At 38.7% G+C, this 24,644-nt stretch overlaps 1 protein-coding gene across 2 annotated transcripts; it reads right to left on the minus strand.

The window, feature by feature from the left end:
• Positions 1-17,060: 17,060 nt before the first annotated feature.
• LOC113336700 (myosin-9-like) lies at positions 17,061-21,238 on the minus strand. Of its 2 annotated transcripts, none has more exons than XM_026582348.1 (9): positions 21,069-21,238; positions 20,440-20,520; positions 20,020-20,079; positions 19,582-19,684; positions 18,822-19,347; positions 18,435-18,570; positions 17,953-18,120; positions 17,740-17,850; positions 17,061-17,546 (listed from the first exon to the last, which is right to left on the minus strand). In XM_026582348.1, the coding sequence occupies exons 2-9, from the start codon at positions 20,518-20,520 to the stop codon at positions 17,355-17,357; spliced, it is 1,377 nt and encodes a 458-aa protein (XP_026438133.1). In that variant the 5' UTR covers positions 21,069-21,238; the 3' UTR covers positions 17,061-17,354. The 2 variants fall into 2 exon arrangements, with proteins under 2 accessions (XP_026438133.1, XP_026438134.1); XM_026582349.1 differs by having other exon boundaries at positions 21,061-21,238.
• Between the last annotated feature and the right edge of the window lie 3,406 nt (positions 21,239-24,644).

The raw sequence follows: 24,644 nt of genomic DNA on the forward strand, positions 1-24,644 counted from the left end.
AGAACATAACTCGCTCAAGTATGCAAACGGGTACGCATACCTTAGTGGTTGGACTGAGTTTTGATTCTCCAGTTGGAGAACTGGTACTCATACCAAAAACTCAGTAAAGTCCCGGAACTTAAACCTCACGCCAGTACGCGTACCGGTATGCGTAGTGACTTCCCGGACCTTGACTAAACCAAACAGTACGCATACAGGTATGCATACCATTATTCCTGGACTTGGATTACACATATGCAAGTACACGTACTGTGCTTATATCCAATTGTTCTAAACTCTCATTTCAACCATTTAAACATTCTCGGAAGATGACGATAGATGTCTCACACAAACTATTAGCTTCAAAGCAATTTTCAAATGATCGAATGATAATACGAAACATTTTGATTCCACGTCAAATGAATTTCTCACACAAATCATGTAAGATGTTACCAGGAAATTTTCACATGATAAAATTTTGACTTTCGTCAAGAATATGATGAACTGGTGATTCATAGTGGTATATCTAAAATACCACTTCTACCCTTGTTAACCTCTTTTTCTCTTTTGCTCCCTTTCTTTAGCTTTATTTCTTGCTCTATCCATCATCTCTACGATAAGTTTGAAAAACCTAGTTTTACTCCCCCAAGTTTTGTTTTAAGAAATACTATGAGAGAATCCTTGTTTCCCTCTTTCCTTCAATCTTTCTCTTTGAGTGGAATTGATGTTGGGAGATGCCTCAATACGATTGTAACTTCCAATTTACTTTGGGTAGAAGTTATAAGTATTATAGAGAAGAACTTTGATTTAATTTCTTCCTTATTTTCAGGGTAGAAGAAGCTTAAATTAAAAGGTTAGTAATTCTATTTCATGGTGTTTTTGATTCAATTTTACATTATTATTTCGAGTAGAAGTTTCACTTTACATTAGTTGGTATCAAGAGCTTTGGTTTCTTTTTTTTGGGAAATTTTGGAGAAGATTTGTAATTATTAGCTTGGGGGTTTGAATCTTTGTGTGTGTGTGTGTGTATATTGGGCAAAACGATTTCCTGGTTTCTACGAAATTAAGGAGACGATCGTACGGAGAAGACTCCTTGAACCGAACGAAATGTTCAACCTCACACAGACGCACTGCAAGAAGGGAGTGCTTTGAATTCGAGAGATCAATCTTTAGTACTCCTGCCTAAACCAAGACAATGGTCGTTTCAGAGTAAATCCGGTCACAAGAGAGGATGGGTTGATCTGTAGGAGGGAAGCTGAGAAATATGTGGAATCAATGGTAATCAAAAATTGTAGGTGTGTTGTGTATTCTGAATAAGATAAATTCTGAATGATTGAGTTTGCTCAACTGAGAGTGATTACTCAGATATTGAGTTGTTGATATCGTGTTGTCAGTTTGACGTAGATTCTTGTTATTTAAATCATGATTCAGAGACTTATTTATATTGCTGGATTTGCAGACACCATGATCCCATGAAGTGTGACAGTTGATGGAATCAAAGATTGGGGAAACAGAAATCATGTTTTAAACCAGTTGCTCATCATGCGGAGACTTGGTCAATTTTCCATCCACTACTTTGTTAACTCCTTAAACTGATTACACGACTTGCTCACATTCCATCGTGTGTACAAACACACGTGTCGTAGACCGCCAGACCAATACCCTAGTTAATATCCCCCCATATGACACGATTTATGTCTCGTGGTTGTGGAGTCTGCAAGGCAGACGTGTATTTAGTTAGTTAGTTGATGACTTTATGGGACGATGAGTCCATGTATTTGCTGAGTTGAACATGATTTTGCAAAATATTTTGAGACTCATGAATTGAACGTGTATGTTGAAACAAAAGTATAATTCTCACATTGAGATGAGAAAGTATTTCTCATTCTATGAAATTGTTGAATATTGAGATTTGAATCAATATTCCTTGGTTTGAGCAAGTGTTGCTCATCTGATGAATTATTGGTAGCGTGACCGAGATAAAACATTAATTAGAATACTGGTAGCTGAACCGAGTATAATAAAATGGTGATCATGAGATCGTCGTAAAATTATTAGTGTTCGAATTTGGAATTATGATCCTTGGACTCAGAAACCCTAATTTGATTAATTGATGATTTATTGAAAACTACACCATGGGCTGAAGGAGGGACTAGCTCCATGAGACCATGGGTCGACCATGTAGCGCCCACATGCTCACGTGAGAAAATACCAACACCTCTTGAAGGATTGGTGAAAAGATGATCAAATGCTTGTTCAATCATTTTTCATATAATGCTCGTCTGAGCCTTAGGTGATAAAACCTAATTAATTTATGAAGAGGTGAGAGACCGACCAAGGGGTCATGAAACTGGACCTGGATGGTCACGGGATCGAATGACGATTACTCCATGAAAATTCCAAGATTTATTGGAAGAGTTTTGGACCTAATACGTGTAATTGCGCAAATTAGGTCAAATTAAGAAAGTACGTGGGACCGGCTCATTGTGAGCCAAAGATCCAACCTTGGTCGGGTAAGGTAACATGCTCACATCGTCAGGGTGTCTGTTTCTCAGTCCTGAGAATTTTGATATTTTCTGGTGTGCGTTTGAGCAACCATTTGAAAAAATATGACAAAATCAAGGTTTTGCTGAAACTGGGGAAACTTCATGAGATGAAGGAAAATAATTATAAAATGAAGGAAAGATGAAGCGTGGGACCGCTGAGGCCAAGGCATGGCTGGCAGTCCAGTGACCACGGTCCCGTGGTGCTTTTTTCTAATTTTATATTATTTTTCATGATTTTATGAAAATATCATGAAATCAAAGAGTTCGTTGAAATTAGGGAGTTTCCTTAAAGTGAACGAGTTTCCATAGGATCAAGGAAGCAAATAATATTAAAATAATAAAAATAAGGTTGTGTGGGACAAACTAGGGAATGGTCGGCCGGCTTGGGCCCGGTCACCTGCGTTTTCCTTAATTTTATGTAGTTTCTTGTATTTTTCCATGATTTCAAGGAATTTTCATAATTTGAGAGAAATACCATGAAATCAAGGAATTCCATGGGATTAAGGAAACCTAAAATAATAATAATAAAATAAAGGGGCGTGTGGGACCGGATGAGGCATGGCCGGCCGGGTGGGGGCGGTCCCACAAGTTTACCTTATTTTATATTTTATTTTTCATGGTTTTATGAAAATACCATGCGATTAAGGAGTTTTCATGAGATTAGGGAAATAATAATAAAATAACGAGGAACCATGAGGTGTGGGGCCGGCCGGGATCAAGGCATGGCCTGTTGGCCAATAATCACGGCCCCACAATATTTTTCCTAATTTTATACTATTTCCTTGGTGCGAAGGAAACACCATGAAACTGAGGAGTTTCCTCAGAACGAAAGATATTCGTTAAAATGAAAGGATTTTCATAAGATCAAGGAAAATAACAAAAAATATGATAAAATATAAAACTGGCGTGGGATTAGCCACGGCACGGCCGGCCGGCCAGTGATCCCAATCCACCAGCGCCTTGGTCAATATTTGATTATTTTTTATTTTCCTTCATATTTTGCATAGGTTCATCGTTTCGTCGTATTTTGAAATACTCGTTCGTGCGGTGATTGTTAGTGCATCATCGTTGAGTACACTTTCACCATTTGAGTCGGGGCTTACTCGGATGTTGCTCAGACGCCCTGTGTTGAATATTTATTACTAACCCATGGAATTCTGCTGGGAAGAACCATAGATTGAAGTAACAAAATATTACGAAAATATTTGAATATTTTCAGAAATTCAGTGGATGAATCCAAGAATTTTAAGAATAATTAACTGATGGATCTATACTAGCAGAGCAAGCTGTCTAGGAATATAATTATTCTGACATGAGCTTGCTGGAGCTTCATATCTTTTATATAGTCAGGGAAAATTGTTGTTTGTATCCCGAAGACGTTATCGCTCTATACTAGCAGAGCAAGCTGTCTAGGTACCGTCAATCTCGTGATTCTATATATAAATAATTACTGAAGTGTTCAGTATCCATGAGATATTTCGTTGTCCAATCGAGAGACTACATATCTGCATGTACTCTGAGAGAAAGTACTCTCAGTCAGAGATTCGATGAGAGACCTTTGTCTCAATACTCACATCTAATTGTTGGATCAGAAGTTCGTATAATTTTAGGTTTACTATTTTAGCCTTTATCGAAAATCCACCATCTACATTAAGTCCCCTGCTTAGTGACGAAAGTTGTGTTCCTCAGTCAGCATTGAATGGTGTTTTTCCGGTCATAAATAATATAAGTAATTGAAATTAGTCATAAGTTAAGACGTTACCGGATTTTAATAATACGAGCAAACCATGAACTGAATGAAGATCCCAGCGGGATGATAGAGCATCGTCTAATGAGCATAAAATGGTGTTGAACCGCTTATTTGGACGAGGGGACCTTGGTCGTTTAGGATTCGCGGGTCGGGCCCAACAAGGAAATCCTTGTAAAATTAGGTTTTGGAAATAAAATTTGGTATAAAAGGAATTAATCCCTTTTTCTTTTATTTATCCTTTACACACGGCCAGAACCTTCATCACCTTTCCACCACCTTCACGTCAGCAGCAAGTGGAGGAAAACAATTTCGTCGGAGCACCACCGATCACCGTCGTCCGATCACCGACTGGCCAGATTCCGGCCGGCGCCGACTAGGTAGGCGCCAAATATATTTTTTCCCAGATGTTATGAGTTTCATGAATTGATCATGTTTGGGTTGTATATACATGTGCATATATTAGTGTGAGTTTTGTTGAGAACCCTCATTTTTGAAAACGTATGTTCGTTTGATCGTTAGTTTTTGAGAAACTAATAATAATCCCTGATTTAGGAGAGATTTTTTATAATCTAGGTCCAGTGATAAAACTTAGTTTATGAGCTTTCATGTGAACCAAGGTATTATCATAAAAGGAGTGAAATTTTCACAAAACCGATATAAACCCTCGTTTTAAGGAGTGAATTTTTTTTACTTGAACTTGTGTCCATAAAATTTTTTTTAAGAGCTTTCATGTAAATCAAAACTTTATCCTATAAGGTGTGAGTTTTCACAAGATTGAAGTAAACCTTCATTTTAAAGACGAACGATGATATGAAGGAAAAGAGTTTTTTTATATATATATAAAATCTTGTCCTGTCCACGAAAAATATTTTGTATGTAAAACCGTGACATGCTTACGGAAAATTTTTGCGTGAGTTATCACTCACAAAAATAAAAACGTGAGTTATTGTTAACATTTTCGTAAACGTATGTTTTCAAACTGATTTTTGAATAATGTTCAAAGTAAACAATTATTTATGATAAAATATTTTTTTAGCTTCATAATATGACGGTGGTAGAAGTTTTCATGATTTTATGGAAATCTGAGTTTCGTTCGTCTTTTGCAGGTTCGAAGAAATGAACAAGTTTTGAGGTATTAACTCTTGCATTACCATCACTACTGTTAGTGGAACCGTAAAAAGGTAAGAGTTAAGAGTTACCATTTTTGCAGATAAATTTACTTGCATGCTGATAATTTTATGCTTCTGGTTCCAGAAAATGTCAACTTCCAACAGCAGCAATTACAATTATAGCTATGTATCTTCTTCCTCCATCTCTTCTGATGAGGATTCCAAAGCCCCTGCAGCCAAGTCGAAATCTAAGACAACTTACGATGATTGAGTGAAGCCTAGCATACCCTTGAATGATCGAAAGGTCACTTATGCCGAACTCAGGAAGAGGAAGGATGAAGATGATAAAGCAGAGAATCGTCAACGCCTAAACGATCGAATTCGGCGCAGGATACAAGCACCTGAGGAGAGACGTCAATTTCTCGATGAGGTACCCTCTGACTATGATGTTGATGCTTCTGAAGAGGAGACTGTGTGGGTGTTTGCAGAGCGGAAGATCAAGCCTGAAAGATATGAAAGAGAGTTTCGGAAATCCATGAACCAAATTAAAGCTGAAGCTGAAGCAGAAGAGGACTCGGACTCAGATGATGATCTTGATGCCCATCAGGATTTCATCCACGGTTCTGACTCTGATTCCGATGAAGATGAAGACAATGATGAAAAATCTGATAACTCGGATGACGAGAAGGACAGTGATGACGAATCTGACAATTCGGATGAGTCTGACGAGTAGCTTTACTTTCATCTTCTTCTCTTTCTTGAACATTTGAATGTTTTTTAGCCTTCGTAGTAGACATTTCTTTGATCGTCTTAATGACTTTGCTTCAAAGTTAGGGCTTTCTTCTGAATAATAAATATTTCTATTAATGTTGATTCCTTCTGATTGAATGAAATGGACCAATGTCTATGCGCCTAAATCCATCATGATCTCCTTTGATGATTTCCGTCTTGTGAGAAGTATCAGAATACAGTTAAGAGACACATGACGTGTACAAAGCCGCGTGGCTATTTTCTGACTATGTCATTATCAGTCCCCAGTACGTTATTTTCCTCCGCGTCTTCAGTATTGATCTTGTTTGAAACTTAGGGTTTCAGTGAAACTCGTAGCTGAATTGATTGCTCGCAGAAGATAAACATCCACTGTGTCTAATATATATCTTCAAGACTTTGAGTCTATCATTTGCGTGAATATTTCTTCCATTCCTGAGTCAGTTTCATCGTGCGGAGAAGTTTCGATCATCATACCTTGTTATCGCTATGTCGAGCAGTAGTATTTCTTCTCAAGATGATCCTCAGTCGAAGCATGAAATAGAAGCGTCCCTCCCGGTAAGTTGTGCATCTTTTAGTCTCTGTTTGATTGACGTTATTGATCTTAAGAAAACGACTTGTTGCAGATAACCAGAAGAATCCTTCTTCTCATAACTCGAGGCCCAAACGGACCGTTAGAGCTCCTGTACGGTACAGGTCGGCTCATGCTGAGGCTAGATCATCTGTAAGCAATTTTATAACTTTCGAATCTTTACCACGTTCAATTTTGATAAAATTAAACACTTCTTCATTTCAGCGCAGGCAAACGTTTGTGTCGTCGTTAATGCTAGAAGGAGGAGCATAAAGTCTGTGACCGTGGTTGAGGTTGAAGGCAGCAGCAACCGAGTTGGTGAAGACTCTGCAGAATCCGTGGAGATCGAAGACAGGGTTCATGCTCGTGAATATCCAACAACTGGGATCTTGTTTGAATATCCTTTTATCAATATTTTCCCAGAAAATGAGGTAGTCGGTGGATTCGTCATCCCCAAGTGTCATACGCCCCTTTACACCAAAATCTGGAAAAGATATGGGCATATTGCTATGACTGAAGTGTGGAAAGGTTTTCTACCAACCCTTCTGACTGCAGTTGCAGGACTGCTACCAATCATTGAGGAGATGGATCAGATGCGTCTGCGAGATGTTAAGAATCAAGATTTTCATAAGTGGGATGAGATGATTTCGAACTACGAGACCTTGCGGTTCAATGTAGGATGGCTTCATTATCGGCTCGAGATAATCAAGATTCATAAGGCTTCGGAGGCTGATGATGTGATTTCTCTGACCACTGCTTTACTGGAGGAGGAGAAGATGCTCGCTTTGGAGTCGGCCCGGGTTGAAAAGGCGGTTTAGGAGTTGAAGACGAAAACCAAAAGCTTCCAGAAGAAATTGGACAGGGTTGTTTACAGAGATTATCCATTGTTGGAAGGTTTGCTCTGAGTGAACATTTATAATTGTTGTTTTTTTAATAGGTTTAAGCTTCTGGATAGGTGAAAATTTGATCATGGTAAGGAGGAAATTTTTCTCATTTATGAAATGTTTAATGAACAACTGAGCATTTGCATGCTCTTTGGAGGAATGAAAATTACATTTTTGAAAATGCTTGAAATGATGAAAAGTTAATTATTTTATGAATCAGGCGTAATAAGCTTTGAGCCATTTTCCATTGATTTTATTCCCTTCCACTCTTCCATCAACAGCTAAGATCATGTAATACCCACTGGATACTGCCTTGATGACTACATATGGTCCCTCCCATTTCGAAGAGAACTTGTGAGAGGACATGTCTTGTTGAATGTGTTTTGCTAATACCAGATCTCCTACTTGAAATGTTCGAGGTCTTACCATTTTGTTGTAGGCCCTGGAGATCCTTTCTTTGAAGTTTTTTACATATTTTTTCCACCTTATCCCTACTTGACTCGAGCATGTCTAGTTCATCAATTCTTGACTTGGATACTTCGGCTTCATCCCATTGCACTCCATTGGATGTTGCAATTACTGCCGAAGGAATTTTGATTTCTACCGGAAGTATGGCGTCGGCTCCGTAGACGAGAGAATATGGTGAGGTCCCGATTGAACTCCTTGGCGCGGTTCGATAAGCCCATAGATCCATAGGCAACTTTTCATGCCACGTTCGAGGATTGTAATGAATTGTTCGACTGAGAATTCGGATCAAAGTTTTGTTGGTGCTCTCTGCTTGTCCGTTTCTTTGGGGATAATACGGTGTGGAAAAGACTTGTTTGATGTCGGATTCCTCGAGCTGTTCAGTCACATGAATATTGGTGAAAGGAGTTCCATTATCAGTAAAAATGTGTTTAGGAACACCGAATATACATATTATGTGCTCTTTGATGAAGGCTGCAATCGTGACTCCGGTGGTGCTTCGTAGAGGGATAGCTTCGACCCATTTGGTGAAATACTCAGTTGCATTGATGATGTATTCATGCTGCTTTGAAGATGCTGGATTGATCTTCCCGATGATATCCAGTCCCCAGTTGTAGAAAGGCTATGGACTATTCACGCAATTCAATGGGATACAAGGAGTATGGATCAGATTACCATGGATTTGGCATTGGTGGCACCTCTGAACATATGCGTCTACATCGTCTTCCATGGCCGACCAGTAATATTTCTCATTGATTTGAAGAAATAATTTTCTCTTTCCTTGATGTTCTTCATCGTGCATTTCTTTCAGAATTTTTGGGATTTCATGCTCAGCTAAACGTCTCAATAAATTACCACCAAAACTTTTGCGGTATAAGATCCCATCAAGAAAGACAAACCTCTTATCCCTCTTAATGAGTTTGACTGCCTGCTTCTTTTCCAGTGGTAGTTCGTTGTCCCTGAGGTATTTGATGTAAGGCTCCCTCCAGTCCCCAGTGTGGTGGACTGTCAAAACCTCCAGGTGATGAGGAGGTGTCTGGCAATGGGGGAAAGATCCTTGTATAGCCCTTGCCTGAGCTTCCATATAAGTCCAGTAGTATCCCGCCCTTTGAATCTTTCTGCAGAGTGTTACTACTAACGTTTGTCCGCAGATTTCTTCATGTATGCGCTTGAGTTGTTCTTCCGCTTCGTCGTTTCCAAGGCATCGTGATAGAGATCCACCAGAGTTTCGATAGTACAATGCCCCGTGAAGCAAGAAATAATTTTTCAACTCTTTGAGGATGACTTGGACTTATGAAACATAGTTGCTTAGTTCATGAATGATGGGCTCCCGCCAATCGTCTGCTGGAATGTCTCTGACTTGAGTGAGCCAGGTAGATGACACAGCGCCTCTGTACGGTGATTGTTTTTTACGCCCCCTCGAATTGCAGCTTAGAAGCGAGAGTTTCCAAGCATTCAGCATGCCTGTTGTTAGTCCGTCCAGTATGGACGATCGTGGCATCATAAAAATGGGTTAATAGCTGCTGAGCTTCGGTTCTGAATGAAGCGAACGTGATTTCTTTGAGAGTATGTTTCATTCATCTGATTGACCAGTAATTTTGAATCTCCTCTTATTTCAAGGTGTGTTTCTCCTGCTTGTTTGGCTAGGGACAATCCTAATAAGAAGGCTTCATATTCTGCTGAATTATTGGTGCAGTGAAAATCCAGCTTGAATGAATGTAAAAAACTTCAACGGATGGAGACACCAGCACTATACCCGCTCATCCGGTGTCATTGCTAGGGGTGACGGATCCATCAAAGTATAAAAGCCATGTTTATTCGTTGATAACTATGATATCTGGAAATTCACCGGGTACATCCTCGTATAATGTTGTTGTATCTTCTCCTGGAAAAGCAGCGAGAAAGTCTGCAACTGCTTGGCCTTTGATCGCTTTGGGTGGTGTGCAAGCTATGTCAAATTCTGACATCTGGAGTAACCACTTTTCTGGTCTCCCTATCAAGGCTGGCTTGGGTAGTAGGAACTTAACAGGATTATCTTTGGAGACGAGTACGACCCTGTTAGAAAATAATTAGTGCCTGAACTTCTGTATTGCATGCACTAGTACTAGACATGCCCTTTCAGCCTTTGGATATCGGAGTTGAGCATCTCTCATTGTGCGACTGAAGTAGTAGATTGGTCGTTCGATAACTTCGTCGTCTTCCTGAGCCAAGAGCGCTCCAATAAAGATATCACTAGAAGTTGTGTAAAGGACCATGGGTCATCCCTGTACTGGAGACTTCATGAAAGCGGGTGACAATAGTATCTGATGTATTTTATGGAAGGTTTCTTGTTGAACAGCTGTCCAGGAGAAGCTTGCTCCTTTCTTCAGTAGAGGGGTGAATAAAGCAATGAGTTGAGACAATCCAGGAATGCAGCGTCGAATGTAAGTTACCTTGCCCATTAAACTCTGTGGTTCCTTCACAATGCGTGGAGGAGGCATGGTGGTGATATCTTTCATCTTGCCCGGATCGACTTTGATTCCTTCAGTTGTGACCAGGAATCCTAGAAACTTTCCGTAGGAAACACCAAAAACGCACTTGAAAGGATTCATCTTTAATTTTTATTCTCTGCATCTTTCGAAAACTTGTGTTAAAACTTCGAGGTGAGATGCTCGGGTCTTCGACTTCACCACCACATCATCGACATAGTCTTCTACTTGTCTGTGCATCATGTCATGGAATATGGCAGTCATAGCTCGTTGATAAGTGGCACCTACATTCTTTAATCCAAAAATCATCATAGTCTAGTGGAAATTCCCAATGGGAGTACGGAATGAGGTCTTGTTGGCGTCATGCTCATACATCTTGATCTGGTTGTATCCAATGTAACCATCCATCAATGAGAACATACCGTGGCCACTGGTTGCGTCGACGAGCATATCAATGTTGGGTAGATGAAAATCATACTTTGGACAAAATTTATTCAGGTTCCTGAAATCGACACAATATCTGATTTGACCGTTTTTTTCTTGACAGGAACAACATTTGCTAGCCACGTCGGATGTTGGATAGGCTTGATGAATCCTGCTGCCAGTAGTTTCTGAATCTCGACTTTGATTTGCTCCTCGACTTCGTGCCTAAATTTCCTAGGCGGTTGTTTTACGGCCTTGGAGCCGGGAACAATGTGCAAGTGGTGGATGACCATTTTGTCGTCCAGACCAGGCATTTCCTCATATGTCCAGGCGAAGACATCTTGATATTATTTCAACATCTTTATCAGTTCCGTCCGTTTCTCCGATGACAGTGCTGAACTAATCAGGATCGGCCTTGGATCATCCTCAGTCCCAATGTTGATTGTTTCGAGATCATCTGGTAGAGTCAGTGCCGTCTTGTAATTTTCGTGGGGCATCTTGAACCTATTCTTCGAGTGACGGTTCGTTCTGACATAATTCTTCAGGGTGGGGAAACTTTTCATCGTTCTCCCCGATTAATTGCTAATCTTCCCGTCAGTGATAAACGATCATCCCCTCCACATCACGGCTGGTTATGAAGTTTAATCATGAAGTTGAAACTTGATTGTTAGGACGCTTAACCGGTGTAGTATATGACTTAATAACCTTAGCATATGAGGATGATGGCTTGTCATCAACCTTTTCGATAGTTTCCCAACGTTGGAGTGGAATGCTGTAAACCTTGCTTGGAGGCTCCTGGATGCTCTTTTGAGATTCAAGGAACTCAGTATCGTAGACGGAAGCATAAGGAGATGATGAAGCTGGGATGCGGACGATCTTGTTGTTGAGTAGAGCCTTCATGCATTGATGGTACGTAGAAGGAACCACCTTGTTATCATGGAGCCATAGGCGTCCAAGTATCATGTGATAGTCAGGATCTTGTTCGATCACGACTGAATAGGACCTACCTTCAAATCTATGTATACATACCTATATGTATGGATCTGACTTCCTTCAAAGCCTGTCATCAGGATAGGGTTCCGGACAATCTTGTTCTGTGGGAACTTTGGAACCTTGAGAGTCTTCATAGTGACGATATTTGTATAAGCACCTGTGTCGACGAGACCTCTCTTAAATTCAGAGTCTTTGATAAGACCGGTCACGTATAGAGCTCGGTTATGTCCTTTATATGCCAGGCGGTCTTCTTCCTCGAATGTGATGTTGTCGATTGAATATTCAGACACCACGGATACCTAAATGACTGGATACGGCGGAATTAGTTGCATGTCAGATGATATTTGGTTAAGTACAGCAATCGTGCTCGTACGTTGATCTCTGGAGAAGTGTAGAAGTTCATATAAACTCTCGATCAGGTGTGTAACTTCCTGGTCCACCATCTTCTCGTAAGTAGTGAAACTGTTTGTTTGAGGGTCAGGTGACGGATCAGTCTCCAGTGTTGGGACTTCTGAAGTGGAGACGCCTCCCGACTTGGACGTCAGTTTAATGAGGAAATCGAGTATGTGATGTATCGTATCCTTCATCAGATCCATGTTCCTGGTGAGGACCTCCAGGATTCGAGCCACCTCTGCCAGAATCGGGATTCCTCTGCCTTCCGCATCGTCGGGTGTAACGTGAGGAATATTGCCATTTGAAAGATTCTGGATCGGGTCTGGATTTGTTGAATTATTCCTAAGACTAACCATCTTGTGAAATTGTGAGATTGTAACCGAGAGAATGATCTCCCACCGTGGTCACCAATCTGTGGATGGGGCAAAATAATTTGTTGGTTTTTACGGAATTGAGTAGACGACCGTATAGAGGAGACTCCTTGAAACGAGAAAAATGTTCAACCTCACACAGATGCACTGCAAGAAGGGAGTTCTTTGAATTCGAGAGATCAATCTGTAGTACTCCGGCCTAAACCAAGATAATGGTCGTTCCAGAGTAAATTCGGTCACAAGATATGATGGTTTGATCTGTAGGAGGGAAGATGAGAAATGTGTGGAATCAATGGTAATCAAAGATTGTAGGTGTGTTGTGTATTCTGAATAAGATAAGTTCTGAATGATTGAGTTTGCTCAATTGAGAGTGATTACTCAGATGTTGAGTTATTGATATCGTGTTGTCAGTTTCACGTGAGATTCTTGTTGTGCCAATCATGATTCAGAGACTTATTTATATTGCTGGAATTGCAGAGACAGTTGATGGAATTAAATAGTGGGGAAATGGAAATCGTGTTTGAAACATCTTGCTCATCGTGCAGAGACTTGGTCGATTTTTCATCCACTACTTTGTTAACTCCTTCAACTGATTGCACGACTTGCTCACATTCCATCGTGTGTACGAACACACGTGTCGTAGACCGCCAGACCAAAACCCTAGTTAATATCCCCCCATGTTACATGATTGATGTCTCGTGGTTATGGAGTCTGCAAGGCATACGTGTATTTAGTTAGTCAGTTGCTGACTTCATGAGACGGTGAGTCCATGTATTCGTTGAGTTGAACATGATTTTGAAAAATGTTATGAGACTCATGAATTGAACGTGTTTGTTGAGACAGAAGTATAATTCTCACGTTGAGATGATCAAGTATTTCTCATTCGATGAATTGTTGAATATTGAGAGTTGAACCAATATTCCTTGGTTTGAGCAAATATTGCTCATCTGAGCAAGTGTTGCTCATCTGATGAATTATTGGTAGCGTGACCCAGATAAAACATTAATTAGAATACTGGTAGTTGAACCGAGTATAATAAAATCGTGATCATGATATCGTCGTAAAATTATCAGTGTTCGAATCTGAAATTATGATTCTTGGACTCAGAAACCCTAATTTGATTAATTGATGACCAATTGATGGTTTATTGAAAATTCAACCATGGGATAAAGGAGGGACCGAATACATGAGACCATGGGTCGACCATGTAGCGTCCATATTCTCACGTGAGCAAATACCAAGACCTCTTGAAGGATTGGTGAAAAAATGATCAAATGCTGGTTCAATCATTTTTCATATAATGCTCGTCTGAGCCTTAGGTGATAAAACCTAATTAATTTATGAAGAGGTGAGATACCGACCAAGGGGTCATGAAACCAGCCCTGGATGGTCACGGGATCGAATGACGATCACTCCATGAAAATTCCAAGATGTATTGGAAGATTTTTGGACCTAATACGTGCAATTGCACAAATTAGGTCAAATCATGCAAATACGTGGGATCTGCTCATTGCGAGCCAAAGAGCCAACCTTGGTCGGTCAAGGTAACATGATCACGTCGCCAGGGTGTCCGTGTCTCAGTCCTGAGAATTTTGATATTTTCTGGTGTGCGTTTGAGCAACCATTTGAGAAAATATGACAAAATCAGGGTTTTGCTGAAATTGAGGAAACTGAAGGAAAACAATTATAAAATGAAGGAAAGATGAAGTGTGGGACCGCTGAGGCCAAGGCATGGCCATCCGTCCAGTGACCAGGGTCCCGTGGTGCTTTTTCCTAATTTTATTTAATTTTTCATGATTTTATGAAAATATCATGAAATCAAAGAGTTTGTTGAAATTAAGGAGTTTCCTTAAAGTGAAGGAGTTTTCATGGGATCAAGGAAGCAAAGAATATTAAAATAATAGAAATAAGGGCGTGTGGGACCGGCTAGAGCATGGACGGCCGGCTTGGGACCGGTCCCGTGCGTTTTCCTTAATTTTATGTATTTTCTTGTATTTTTCCATGATTTGAATGAATTTTCATAATTTGAGAGAAATACCATGAAATCAAGGAATTCCATAGGATTAAGAAAACCTAAAATAATAATAATAAAACAAAGGGGCGTGTGGGACCGGCTGAGGCATGGCCGGACGGGTGGGGCCCGGTCCCACGAGTTTCCCTAATTTTATATTATATTTTTCATCGTTTTATGAAAATACCAAGAGATTAAGGAGTTTTCATGAGATTAGGGAAATAATAATAAAATAATGAGGAACCATGAGGTGTGGGGTCGTCCGGGATCAAGGCATGGCCGGTTGGCCAATAATCACGGCCATATAACATTTTTTCCAATTTTATATTATTTCCTTGGTGCGGAGGAAACACCATGAAACTGAGGAGTTTCCTTAAAACGAAGGATAAAAAGGATTTTCATAAGATCAAGGAAAATAACAAAAAATATGATAAAATGTAAAACTGGCGGGGGATTAGCCACGGCACGGCCGGCCGGCCAATGAGCCCAATCCCCCAGCGCCTTGGTCAATATTAATTATTTATTATTTTCCTTCCTATTTTGCATAGGTTCATCGTTTTGCCGTATTTTGAAATACTCGCTCGTACGGTGATTGTTAGTGCATCATCGTTGAGTACACTTTCACCATTTGAGTCGGGGCTTACTAGGAGGTAGCTCAGACGCCCGTGCGTTGAATATTTATTACTAACCCATGGAATTCTGCTGGGAAGAACCATAGATTGAAGTAACGAAATATTACGAAAAATATTTGAATATTTTCAGAAATTCAGTGGATGAATACAAGAATTTTAAGAATAATTAACTGATGGATCTATACTAGCAGAGAAAGCTGTCTAGGAGCATTAATTATTCTGACATGAGCTTGCTGGAGCTTCATATCCTTTATATAGTCAGGGAAAACTGTTGTTTGTATCCTGAAGACGTTATCACTCTAAACTAGCAGAGCAGGCTGTCTAAGAGCCGTCAATCTCGTGATTCTATATAGAAATAATTACTGAAGTGTTCAGTATCCATGAGATATGCCGTTGTCTAGCCGAGAGACTACATATCTGCTTGTACTATGAGAGAAAGTATTCTCAGTCAGAGGTTCGATGAGAGACCCGTGTCTCAATACTCACATCTGATTGCTGGATCAGAATTTCGTATAATTATGGGTTTACGATTTTAGCCTTTGTCGAAAATCCACCATCTACAATGTGGTATTGTCAAATTGGGTTCATTCTCCTTGTGATTTCATTATGGCTCCAAGGAAAAGAGTTAATCAAGGTGAAATTTCTATGAAAGAAGAATTAGAGGTCTTTAAGCATGAAGTGTTTGATGAAGTGAAACAAAGAATGGATACAAAATTTGAAGAATTCTTTTAAGATTTGGTAACTTAAATATCCATCAAGATCAATATAGAACTCAATATCATCATTATGAAGAAGAAGTAACGTATGAGGAGACCACTTCTTTTGATAGTCATGTTCATCAACAAGGGAGACGCCAAATGTTTGAAGAAAGACCGAGATACAACAATGTTACTACTTCAAACCGATGAGAAGGTGGATTCAAAGTTGATATTCCGGAATTCCACAAGGGCTTAGCTCCGGAAGAATTTGTTGATTGGTTAGCAACGGTTGAAGAAATCTTGGATTTCAAGGAAGTGCTCGAAAATAAGAAAGTTGGGTTGATTACAACAAGACTTCGAGGAAGAGCCGGCGCTTGGTGGCAACAAACCATCTACAACTTCATCGACAACTACTACAACTACATCTACACCCACGTTTCACGATGACAATCATCCAAAGCGTTCATCCAAACAGTTTGAAGCAAGTGACCATGAAGTCCCAAGTGGTCCAAATCCCATCGTATCGTCACAATCGAGCTTCTTGTCGATGAAGAAAAGAACACATACATTTATAACATCGTTCTCATCATTGACTCATCATAATCGCCGTACGTCGTCACTACGTTATATTTATTTAAATTACTTCTTTTATCTCAGAGGTTTTGTTACCTTAGTATCATGATCAGCCCAGTCTTAGACTAGTATTCATCATTTTCTTTTCTTTCCTTTCTAGAATGTGTATAGCAAGTGGGATACGATGTGCATTTTTATGTTATGGTTAATTTTAGTTTAAGAAAATGTACTATTAGAAATAAGAAATGACTATTCCTAAATCATTAAAACTCTGTCAAGGTTAGTCTCAAAATCGTGTTAGAGAGAGAGAATTTTAGTCCTGATCGGACAAAGTTCCCATTATTCTATCTACAAAAATTGTTCCATGTTTGCTGCTTGAGGCACAAAATACTGGGTTGAACTGCATATTAGAATTTCCAACGCTTGATAAACCTAGTAAAGAAAATTGAGTTTAAAAGAAGTGTAATATTTATTAAACATAATTGCCAATTGGAGATTGAGTTTCTGGGTTTCCTTTATTCTTAAATACTTACATCAATCGAATTTTGTCAACCGCCCTCACCACACACAAAAAAACAGCATATTTCGTCTGATAGGAGACGAGAGTTCCATCACTATTCAACATGAGAGCTTTATCTATCTAGGCCTTTTAAGTGCTCAAATTTCTTGTGTTCTCACCACTAAGTGTCAACCACTCAAAATAGTTAGATGTTTTAACTTTTAAGTTTCCTCTGGATTCCATGCTATTCTCAATTCTTCAGATACTATCTCATCATCCTCAATGGAACCCACTGTTTTTGAAGGTTCAGCTTCTAAAGGTTTTTTGTCAAAGCAATCTCCGATTAGATTTACCATTAATTTACACTGGCCGCAACTGCACATATCATTTCTATGTATATTTACTTGTAGCCCCTGAAAAAGATATTTGCAGAAATCACGATTCTAAGCAAATGCATTAAACTAAGAAATATCTGAAAGTGATTCTTGGAGCTTTGAAGACCATTTTTACCATCTTTAGCTTTCAGTTTTCTATTTAAGTTGTTCTCCAAAACAGCTACTCTATCTGGTCATGCACTATTCTGCTGTGGCTATTTAGAGATATTACCTTTAAGACGTTTTTCAAATGGAGGATCTCCAAAGATCTGCTATCAGCTAGGATCTGTGCCTCGCGAAAATTCCTGTTAGCCAAGGAGGCTTTTCTCTGTTCTGTCCGAACCTGGAGGCCAATGCATAGAGTAAGAGAGTTCGTTAATTAAAGAAACACGCCTGGACAACATTGCATTTTCAAGTAGAAGAAAGCAAATAATAATAATCTTACCTGTGTCTCTAACTCCGCTATTCTTTGTAAGGATACTTGTTCAACAGAAGCACGGCGTTTGCACTCTTGTTCGAGCATGCCCATGATTTGGTACCTTAATTCTGCCATTTCTTGAGTTAGGTCCTCTGCTTCACCCTTTGCTTTTGACTTTTCTTCTCTCAGATCCTCCTAGTAAAAGTACACAATGTTACTCTAAGAAATACTCCTTCATAATTAACTAGCAGAAAAAGATCTAGAGATCAAGACAAACTGAAAAGCACCCAACCCAAACTGATTGACAACTAGATACTGATTCATGACAGTTTTCAAGCGCTAGATCAAGTTATACAGGCGTCATCTCAATTTCAGCAGCATTTGAAACTTGACCTAATCAAGCTGAGTGTATAACTTTATCAAGTTGAGGACCAAAACCTCCATGCATTAATAAGTTCCTTAACTACTTGTTCCCAAGAATATGTACAATTTGGTTAAACAACTCCAACCTTTAGCTGTTTCACAAGACGCTCGTATTCGAAGATCTGATGTGACAACTTTTCTATGTCATCATTTAATGTTTTATCCGACTCTGCTGCAACAGCCAATCTTGATAGTAGTGGGCTAAGAAGTTCCTCAGCAGTGCTATAGAAATATATTAAGAGCGTTAAGATAAAATTCTTGAACTTTGATGCACGTCAGGTCATAATATGTATACGCACAAACTCTCAGAAGGAATCCCCAAAGATTATCAAAAGAAACCCTCGACCAGAAGGAGACTTTAAGCCTACCAAGTACATCATACACTGAAAGAGGTTCGTATTCTCCTCGACTGAAGTAAATACATAGGTGACATATTGTCATTTCATAGTAAATAAGAAGTTAATGCAACATATCCGACTACATCTGATGCTGAAAGCTCGACTTTTAGGTGCTCCCCAACCTTTTGAGAATACATTCCTGAATTCTCATCTGAATCTTTTATATTCTTCCTCAATTCTGTATTCTCTCTCTCCAAGCGTTTGATCATCTTTTTGGCATCATGATATAGGAATTCAAACCTATCTTTTTCTTGAACAGCTTCTTCCTGAGATTTTTTAGCCTCAAAAGAACTATTTTCCAAGGCTGCTATATCTAGCTTTAAGCTCTCAATTTCACATTCCGAATCCAATGCAACAGATGATATTGTGTCCTCCAGTTTCTCAATAAATAAGGAAGAATTTTGTAGTTCAACTTCCTTGTTTTCTAATTCGCGCATCAAGAAAAAACGATCGTAATTGGCTTTTGATAACTCCTCCTTCAATTCGCTAACATTTTGACGTAATTTTCCGCCTTCCACCAGCTTTAGTTCAAGGCTATGTACATGCTCACCCAAACAGTTTGCTTCTATGTTCCTCAAATTTAATTGGTCCTGAAGGTATGCTGTAAAGAAAGGTTGGATAACTTTATATGCAAGAAACTGAATTCGATTCTCAGGTGACACATTTTGCTGCAAATCTAATACTAGTATTCTGCACTTCATTTTTTTATTTTTTTGATATGAGATATGCATGCACTTGATGCTACACCCCAAGAAGTTTATTCCTGCAACTAGTTGTGCAGGTCCACGGGTTTCTATAAACAATTACAGTGGAAATAACAAAAATGCATAAGTACCTATTTCTTGAGAGCAGTTACTCAATTCTCTTTGCAACTCCTGAATGTGTTTCCTATCTGCTGCATGAGCTTCGGATAATGACTGTAAATCCAGTTCTAGTTTCTGCATTGAACATATCTTGGAAATGAGATACTTTGCACCAAAGTAAAAAATTATACCTCTACAATACTTGCAAAGTTCATCTGCTGTAGAGGAACAATTTATGCCCTCCAAAACCAGTTTCACTTGTTCTAGTGAAGACGCAAGATTCCAAACCAAATATTAAATTCCCTTTGCCTAGCACAAATATTAGACAACAGTCTCTTATCTTATAACTGGTATGCTTCAAAAAAGAAAAAACCTTATAACTGGTAAAATTTTCAAAGAGTTTCATAGAATTGCAGATACATATAAAAAACAAACAACAGCAAAAATAACTTATGAATGCTAAAACTTACTGCGATCTCCTCATCGCTTTTGGACTGTGATTCTTTAAGCATGTCTCTATCTTTCCTCAACTGCTATCAAGACAATAAGATCACAAATGTTAAAAGGAATAAAGAAAAAACAAATGCTTTAACAGATTCCTAATTATAACTGAAGACCGTCATCATACCATCATTATGTACAAACTAATCAACCAAAAATTAAACAGAAGCTATCTGTGAACCCTGAATTTTTTAATCCTGGAACTATATCAAAGACTAACAGGTTTGTAGAAGTGGACTTTGCAAGTGACAGGTGGTGCAGAGAAGTATAATGTCTCTATCAGTTTCTTGTTATGGCCGCAACTAGCAAATAATTTGCTTCGAGCCTTCTTTAAAAACATATGTGCGCATTGTTACGGGGAATAGAGAGAGACAAAGAGAAATTTACACCTCCGAACGCGTTGCTCCCATATGTAAGAGTTCATCAGCATTGGAAGAATAATTGTGACCAATTTTGAAGGTACAAGACATCTGCAAGAACAAAAGTAAGGATGAAGAACAACTAATAAATATTTATTCTTGCTCTCGTATCAAAATAAAAGAAGCCAATTCACTGGCGTTATGGTCCTAAGGATATCACAAAGCAGCAGTCCTGGTCGCTAAATTATACGATTTTTGTAAACAGTCAAAGCACAATAGGAGCTTATCCTAGCCGATATTAACGAAACAAAATACAAAACATACACAAATAGACTAGTAGCTCGAACATGCCAACAACATAATCAAATTAACTTTAGCAAAAAACACCAAGGGTGAATTGGTGCTGATTTCACTACAATGCTTTTACAATATCTCCAACTATGTCCATCGGAAGCTTTTTGGGTTTGGGCAGATATTTGCATTTCTTAGATAAGAAATATATCAATTTCATAAGATACCCAGAATTGAGAATTACATAAAAATGAAATATTTGATTGAAAACAACGAGAAATTTGCTTCTATTTGAGCTAAAATACGGCAAAACCTGTGAATTGAGTGTTTGAAACAGATGATAAAAGAAAAAAAAAATACCCACTTACGGATGAGTAAACTGCTTCTCAATACATCTAATTATTGATACCTCGAACAGACAGACAGACAAGGAGAGCAAAGAGAATTTTTCTTCAGATTTCAGCGCTAGTTTTTGAAAGTTTTTTTCAGACAAGAAAAAAATGGATTAGAGTTTGGTTGGACACATCAGAAATGACGGAAGCTGTGTAAACGAAGAAAAGTTTTGAATCTGAAGTTTATACTCCTGGAGGGGCACCACTTAAGTGCATTCTGTTCCTGTGATTATGTGCACGTGACAGATGTGCTGGCAGCACAACCATTTTTGTTCTAAAGGAGATAAATTGATTGGTGGAAATGTTTAGGCACTCTGGGCAGACTTAAAATTTTCAGGCTGGCAAAGTGTCAAAGTGACTACCTCCAACGACTGAGCTACTGCCGCTAGACAATTCACTGTCGCCAACGGCTACAGCAATAACTAATAATCCTAATTTTGATGTATAGCCCTAAACTCTGCGTAGTAATAACCCGACTCTTTACTTGTTCTGCCGCAAGAGCTGGAGTTTTTTCCTTGAACCAGTTTGGAGAACTCATTCAGGGGAAAATGACGCACCTTGATTTGGTGGCTAAATTAAAAGAACGCATTGTATTCCGTTTGGAAGGCTGGTAGAAACGGGTAAGAGATCACTATAAATATAAGGAGAAGGAGAAGATGTATTGGAAGAAGGCTGTTTTAGGGCATACCCAAATCTTTTAGGGCATACTGAACGAAGACAAAATAGGGATGTAAATATCAAAGTGAATAACCCCTTAGCCAAATATTTTTTGTAATGGCAAATCTACCCTTTTAGGATTAGTGTTAATTAATTATTAGTTATAATAATTCTGATTAATGAGTAATGATTAGTGATTAAGATAATTTAGTTATATATGTTTGAGTAGATGAAAACTTTTGAGGAAGAAAAAAAAGATTGGGTTTTTTTTTGAGGGGAAGGGGAAAGTGAGAAAAAAGCTTGTATTTTGATTCAATGGATAAGGAGGGTCAATCTTCACCAAAAAAACCTAAGAAAATACACATCAACTACAATAATGATTCCCAAGTTGCTTATTTCTTAGATTATGAGAATGATTTTACACAAACTCAAGCTCAAGCTCAAACTCAAAATGATGATTTTTATGAGCCAAATCCAGTTGACGAGTACATATATGAGGAACCCAATGCTTCTAATACACATGTACACTTTTATCTTATGGTCAATGTCACTTCTATAGCTCCAAATTATCAAAAGTTTGGATTTTTGCTTCATGGTTCGGCGAACCAGGATCAGGTTCGGCTAACATCTATGAGCCGAATCAACCAAATGATGAACGGTTCGGCTCATTATTTGGTTACAGCATGCGCCGAACCCAAATGATGAACGATTCGTCTCACTGAATCTGTTTACAGCATGCGCCGAACCTATAACTTTCAATTCCAACCTTTTTTCTAGACAGTAGTTCGGCTTATATGAAAGTTTCATAGTATGCCGAACTACCTCCTGAACAGCCCGGAATAAAAATTATTACAGGTTCGGCTTATATATTCAAAATCGTATAAGCCGAACATGAATTTGTAATTTTTTGGGTTAAAGTAATGTTATTGGTTCGGCAGATATTGAGAACTTCGTATAAGCCGAAACCTCATAATGTTCAAGGTGCGACACATAATATTATTATCGTATGAGCCGAACATTAATTTGTTAAAATTTTGTTCTTGGTTCGGCACATATTGAGAATGTCGTATCAGCCAAAACCTGTAATTGTTCATGGTTCGACACAGAATATGATTGCCGAATGAGCCGAACATTGCTATTATATTCCTTTTCTAGTATTTAACCTTGTGATATTATTTGTAGATCGTGCTTGCCGGACCCATGGAAAATCAACCTGATCCAGTAGACATAATTCACGAGGATACCAAGGATCACTTCCAAAATGATTTGGTATGTAAGGACTTGGTTTTTACCTTAATGTTGTAGGAATATTCCGAAGTTTTTGTTACTAATTATTTGTTTTTGAATGAGTAGAGATGTAAAACTAAAGCCGAAGCAGTGGCTTGGGCTGAGGAACACGCGATGAAGATAAATTGCGTACTAGTTAAAGGACGACAAAGCCGAGGGAATCGGTTTGAATTGATTTGTGAGCGAAGTGGAACTGGCGATAGCAAGGCTAAAACAGGTTCTGTATATGTTGGGAAGACCGGGAGAAAGAATAGGACAAAGACGAAGAAAACAAGGTGCCCTTTCAAGATCGTTTTCAACCTCAAGAACAAGAATAAGTCTTTGAACGAAGATGATGAATATTGGGTTATGAATAAAGAAATGGATTGTCGTCATAACCACTCACGTCCACGTAATCTTCATGGACATGCAAAAGTAGCGTGACTCAAACCCAACGAGATTCTACAAGTGGATAAAATGACACAAGCACGTTTGCCACCGTCTAGGATTCTTAGTAAATTGAAGGCGGACGACAAGAATAACAAGTCGACTATGCAAACTATCTACAATGCAAGAAATAAGATTAGAATACTCAATTTTCAAGGTAGGATGGTGATGCAACAAGTGATGTGGTTATGGGTGAAGCATAACTATGCTTGCCAAAAGAATTTGGATGAGTTTGGTCAAGTCACACACCTTTTTCTTACCCACCCGAATGCGTCCAATTGGATCTATGCTTCCCACAAGTTCTTATATTGCATTGCACGTATAAGACTAACAAATATGAGATGTCGTTGTTGAACTTTGTGGGGCATACGTCGACAAAGGCACCGTTCACCGTGGCTTTTTGTTTCTTGAAAGACGAAAAGAAAGAAAGTTATGTTTGGGGGCTAGAACAATTGAAGTTAATCTTCCCGGAGGGTTCTCTTCCTAAAGTGTTTGTTTCCGATCAAGATTCATCGTTGATGTATGCTATTAACAAGGTATTTCCGGAAGCATTCAACTTTCTTTGAACGTTTCATATATGGTGCAATGTTAGGAAAAAATGCCAACCGTTAATTCAACCACTTAAGATGAAAGAATTAGAGATTATTGTTAAACTACCGGTGGAGACACGAGTAAAGAAAAATAAGGAATTCTTGGAACAATATGAACATAATGAGATGTTGTGGGCTTCTTTCCAAGGAGAATGGGACGCTTTGGTATGGTCAATCACTGAGGATGTTTACGAAGAAAATGTAAAAATGCTTATTAACCATTGGAGGACCGACTAACCTGACGTCATTACTTACTTGCTGAAAGATGTGTTGGAACCTAATAAAGAAAGGTTTGTGTCTTGTTTCACAAATCTACACAAACACTTCGACAACCAAGCCACAAGTACGGTAGAGTCTGCTCATTATCGGTTGAAGAAGAACCTTTTTGTATGTGTTGACACGTTTTCCACGGTATTTACGCAATTGATGAATATTTCAAAAGTTATATTGTTAGAATTAAAGCGGATTTCGAACATAACCTTATGTTCAAACACAAGAATTATAATAGTAAATGGATACGGGTATTAAGTCATAGAGTCTCCCATCTATGCATTGACAAATTGATGAAAGAAGTAGAGTTGATTGAGATGTT

This window comes from Papaver somniferum, unplaced genomic scaffold, assembly GCF_003573695.1.
Source record: "Papaver somniferum cultivar HN1 unplaced genomic scaffold, ASM357369v1 unplaced-scaffold_154, whole genome shotgun sequence".
NCBI classification, from domain to species: Eukaryota; Viridiplantae; Streptophyta; class Magnoliopsida; order Ranunculales; family Papaveraceae; genus Papaver; species Papaver somniferum.